Source organism: Monoraphidium neglectum, assembly GCF_000611645.1.
Source record: "Monoraphidium neglectum strain SAG 48.87 unplaced genomic scaffold scaffold03894, whole genome shotgun sequence".
Taxonomy (NCBI): domain Eukaryota; kingdom Viridiplantae; phylum Chlorophyta; class Chlorophyceae; order Sphaeropleales; family Selenastraceae; genus Monoraphidium; species Monoraphidium neglectum.
Genome location: NW_014009735.1, coordinates 1 through 4,746, shown reverse-complemented (window position 1 = coordinate 4,746; position 4,746 = coordinate 1). Strand labels below are relative to the sequence as shown.

Below are 4,746 nucleotides of genomic sequence, written 5' to 3'. Positions count from 1 at the left end.
ATGTAGGCGCCACCCTCGTGGATGCTGGCAGCCAGGAAGCCCAGGGGCCGGTAGTATCTCATATCCTGGGGTGACAGGCGGGGGGGGGGGGAGACTGAAACCAGGGCCTGTTGTGGCATTCAAGGCGCCTCATGCCAGCAACACTGGCGGAGTGCTGATGGTGTCCCCCAGGAGGCGGACGCTCGCCCCAGGCTGCGGCGCAGGGTGCTTTTGGGCCCACCGCAAGCACCCCCGCGTGGCTGGGGAGTGGAAGGGCGGCGGCCGCGCCCTCGGATGCTGACCTGGCGCAGTGCATAGGGCAGGTCCTTATCGATGCCCAGCACCAGCTGGTTCGCGCTGAGGGTGCCCCGCCTGCAGAACTCGATCATCTTGTCGGCGGTGTAGCTGCCCTTGATCTTGCCCTGGGGTGGCCGCATGCGGTTCGAACCGGCGCGGCGGTTCGGCGGCGGGGGAGCTGGTCAGGCGCCGGCGCACGCAGGTTTCGCTGGTTGCTGGGCGGTTGCTTTGCTAGGCGGCCCGTGGTGAATCATCAAAGATGCACATGTGCGGCCCTGCGCTGCTCAGGAGACAGTGGCCGGAGAACCAACACCGGTGCGATGCACTCCACGCCAAACACAGCCATCAGGCACGCAAGGCTGCGAGCCGCCTTGCGGCCCAACAGGCTGGCACTGCCCCCATGACACCCAATCCGGCGCCACGAGGCGGTCGTGACGGTTGCTGACGTCACCCGACCGGCAACCAACCCCAGCTCTGCAAACCTGCAGGTTGACCGCCATCCACACAGGCTGGTCGCAGCCAGCGGCGCCGTCCGCCCTGAAAAGCCGCTCCAGGGACGCCATGCTCACCCCAAGTTCAACAGCCAGCGCCGGCGCTGCACGCTGCCCGGCTTCACCCGACCCGGCCCCCGCTGGCGGCGCCTCGCCCAACCTGGCGGCGCCGCCGGTCGCGCGGGGAAGGGGTGCCATCGGCGCGACCCCCTCACTCTCGCCCTCGGCCCAGCCCTGTGCTAGCCCGTGGTGGGGTTGGTGTGGGTGTGCTGTGGCGGCGTACAGCTGCAGGTGGCCCCCGCTCAGGTCGACGCTGCCGGGTTCAAAGCTCAGGATGCCGGCGCCGCGCGTGGGACAGGCCGACCCCGGGCAAGCCGGCGCCTTCTGGATGCACGCGCCGCCGACGGCCGCCGAGCCGCCGCCGCGGGGCGTGCCAGCGCCCGCGGGTGCGAGCCGCACGTCGCCGCGCTGGGCGGCAGCTATGAGATCTGGGCCGGCGCCGGCGGCTGCTTGCAGCTGCCGCAGCTGCTGCGCGCCGGCGGTCGTCAGGGCTGACGCGTCAAACGCGCCCGGCAGGGGCGCGTCGCGAGGCCCCACGCCGCCGCCGTCCGACGCACAGGCGTAAGGCGGCGCCGGGCTGCCGCCCGTGATGCTCCTGCCTGCGCTGCTGCTGACGCTGAATGGGATGATGAGGGGCCCACCAAAGCCCATGGCCTCGCCGGGTGCGTGGCTGTGCACACCCGATGCGGGGGTGTCACAGCCTGAGGTGTCACAGCCTGTCGCAGCCGCTGCGATTCGGTGCTGCTGCGGGCACATGCAGCCGCGTTCAGGTTCGCAGCAGGTCCTTAAAAGTGCGTTGGGCGCTCTGAGGGGGTTGAAAGCAGATGGGCTCGTCTCGGTGCGGTTGAGCCCAAGGGTGTAATTGAGGAGAGGGGATTTTCACGATACGCAGTCGTCTGCTGGGCCGCTGCCACATGCCCGTAGCGCCATACTCCATACCCCATCGAAGTATGTTCCCACCTTGCTCACGCAGGTGCCTACTGCGCCGTTTGATTGTAACTGCTCGGCGTGTTGTGTGAAACGTGAGATCCGCCGGATCCAGCCGTACCCAGAAAAGACGCGGCTATGGGATGCACGCATACAAGCCAAGCGTTCACTACGCTAATGCTGAAACCCCTACCCTACCAGGGACAACACACTAATACCGGATCGCCCCTTGCCAGTCGCGTGGCATGTCAGAGAGTCGGTTCATCTATCTTTTGAAGCAAAACACAATAGAAAAAGTTCGGCGAAGCAGTAAAGTCCTCAATAAGTGTGGGTGGTAATCAAATGTTTGCAGTGTGAGCCCCCCCTGTAGGTGACGGCTCACGGCAGGATTACATGAGCGTTCGGCGTTACTCAGGGTGCAGTAGCCCCATTTGATAAAAGCTGTTCTGCACAAGCCTAGCTTTGGAACAGGACAGATGCACAGCAAGGCTTCATAACAGTAGATCTGCTGCCGCGGCTGCCGCGGCAACTGCAGAAATGTGCATATGGTCCGGCATACGCAGGGACATCAGGGGCAGCAGGGTTTACTTAAGTGCGCCAACCCGGCCAGGCAGGCACCCTGATGCGCTATGCAGAAGTGCAGCTGCTTGTTCTGTACAACAACATTTCTGAGACAAGCAACGTGGGACGACTACTCGTTTTCCGACTGGCCTGTCGAGGGGCTGCCCTGTGGCAAGCAGCGATACGCACACAGGGCGCGGGGTGCCCCTGCCCACGTCTCAGCGCTCGCATTCACGCGAGTGCTTTCCTACGCGTCACAGGCCTTCGGTGCACCCACCGCTGGCACACCGCCCCTTTGTGAGGCGCAATGCCCGCCGAGCGCTGCGGCGTTGCGCCGAGCTGTTTGCCGCTGCCACCAGCCTCGCTGCGTTGTGATGCTGCTCAGCGCTCGGCCCCCCTCCCTTGGCCTCTCCAGCACCTCACCGAGCACAGCGACAGATCGGGGCAAGGCAGGGGTGGATTGACCTTTTGCTGCCGCAAGCCCCAGGTTGCGTTGTAGCAACACTGACGTTTGGTTTGGAAGGGGCCAAGCGTTACGGTGGCTTGCACTAGACAGCAGGCCGAAAAGAGAGCTGCACCTTTTGCCACGGTCTGGTCTGGCATCAGACTGTGCAGTCCCGCGGCCGCCGCTGCTGCCCGCCCGCGGCCCAGCCTGCCGCGCCAAGGCTTTATCAGCAGCGCCGTCTAGCCCCAGCCACCAGGGTGAATTACAGAATCAAGCGCTGCGACCGCCTCGGGAAGGTCCCGGCCGGGTCCGAGGCTGCTGCCTAGGGACACGCGGCCCCAAGGGCGTCGAGCGCGCCGGCGTTCACGAGCGAGGCGGCGATGCGCCCCTCCCCAAACTCCCGCCCGTGCAGGGCGACGCGCGCGTTCTCAGCGCCAGCCGCGTCCTCATACTGCAAAAACACCAGCCCGACCCCGGGCGGGTCCTCAAGCCCCGCGGCCCCGGGCCCCCCTGCTGGGCGCGGCCGCGGCACGACAACGCGCGCCAGCCGGCCGTACTTTGCCACCTCAGCGGTGATGTCAGCCACCAGGTCCTCGTAGTCATCATCTTCCGCCAGCTCATCACGAGTCACCATGCCCTCCAGCCGCACCACGCACAGGGAGGGCGGTGCCGCGGGCGCCACAGGGGCCGTCGGAGGCGCCGCAGCCGTCGCCAAAGGGGCGCCGGGCTGCGAGGGAGGTGGGGCCGGCGACGCGGGCTGCGGCGCCGGCGCCGCGGCTGACTTTGCCTGGAGTGGCTGGCCGTGCTGCTGCTGCTCCTGCTGCTGCTGCTGCTGCTGCTGCTGCTGCTGCTGTGTGACCGCTGGCGGCGGCGAGCGCGGCACCGCCGGAACCGCCGCCGCCGCCGCGCCCCCGGCCGCCGCGGCGACGGCCGGCGGCGCCACCATGCCGGCCGCCTCGAGCGCGCCCACCAGCGACACCGGCGGCGGCGGCGGCCGCCCCGTCAGCCGCGCGACAAGCGCCGCCTGCTGCTGCTGGATCAGCTGCTGCAGCGCGAGCCCGTTCTGCAGCGGCCCCTGCCGCACAACCGACAGCTGCTGCCCCGCCAGCGCCATCGAGGCCAGCCCCGCCGCCGCCGCCTCGGTCTCCGCGGGCGTGGCGAACTCGACGGTGGCCGCCCCGCTGTCGGCGGCAAACGACAGCGCGCGCAGCGTGCCGAACGCGCCAAGCAGCTTCCGGAGCTGGGGGGTGCAATACGCAGAGGGGCGAGAAACGTCAGGACGAGAAGAGAGGATGAGGATGGGGGACCAGCTGACAGAAACGACGACTCCTGCGTTTCAAGGGGCGCGTCACCCACATGGCGCGCGTCGCCGCAGGCTGCACTCAAACGAAGCCGCCAGCAGCGGGACCCCCGCGAGCCGCGTCGCGTGCCACAGCTCGCCTCGACACAGTGGCGGCGCCCTCCCGTGTTCCATGCCAGGCTCTGACACGTCTGACAGACCCCCAGCCTGGAGATCACCCCACGGGACCATGGAAGTCGAGCAGGCACCTGTCCCATGAACCCCACACATTCCCAAACGCGCCCCCACCTCGTCCTGCGTGAGGTGCCGCGGCAGGCCGCCCACGCTGACGCGCGGCGCGCAGGGCTCCAGCAGCGCCGCCACCGCGGGCGCCAGCGCGAGGCCCAGGTGCGGCGACGGCTCGCCGCCGCCCAGCGCGCGGGCCGCCGCGGGGTCGTAGTCGTGGGGGCGCCTGATTTTGAGACCCTCCCCCTGGGGAGCCGCAAGGTAAGGCCGCGGACATGCTTGGGTGAATGAGGGAGGCCGGGCTGCAGGGGCCATCATCGGAGTTTCCGCGCTCGTGCGTGGGGGTCGCGCCGGCCATTGAGCTGCGCCCAGGGGTGCACGTGCGCTCCCGCCCGTGGGCTGTTTCACGCCGCTCCCCGATCGCGTGCCTGCCGCGCTGCTGCCATGGCCTACCCCCAAAG

The 4,746-nt window shown here is 68.5% G+C and overlaps 2 protein-coding genes across 2 annotated transcripts; both read right to left on the bottom strand.

The window, feature by feature from the left end:
* Positions 1 to 758: 758 nt before the first annotated feature.
* MNEG_13550 (hypothetical protein) lies at positions 759 to 1,583 on the bottom strand (the record flags this gene model as incomplete). The annotated part of the gene is made up of 1 exon (XM_014037979.1): positions 759 to 1,583. A coding segment is annotated over one exon (825 nt), but the record flags the coding sequence as incomplete, so codon positions are not given.
* Positions 1,584 to 3,082: 1,499 nt separating this feature from the next.
* Positions 3,083 to 4,600, bottom strand: MNEG_13549 (hypothetical protein; the record flags this gene model as incomplete). Its single annotated transcript, XM_014037978.1, has 2 exons — positions 3,083 to 4,000; positions 4,349 to 4,600. The coding sequence occupies 2 exons, from the start codon at positions 4,598 to 4,600 to the stop codon at positions 3,083 to 3,085; spliced, it is 1,170 nt and encodes a 389-aa protein (XP_013893432.1).
* Positions 4,601 to 4,746: the final 146 nt, after the last annotated feature.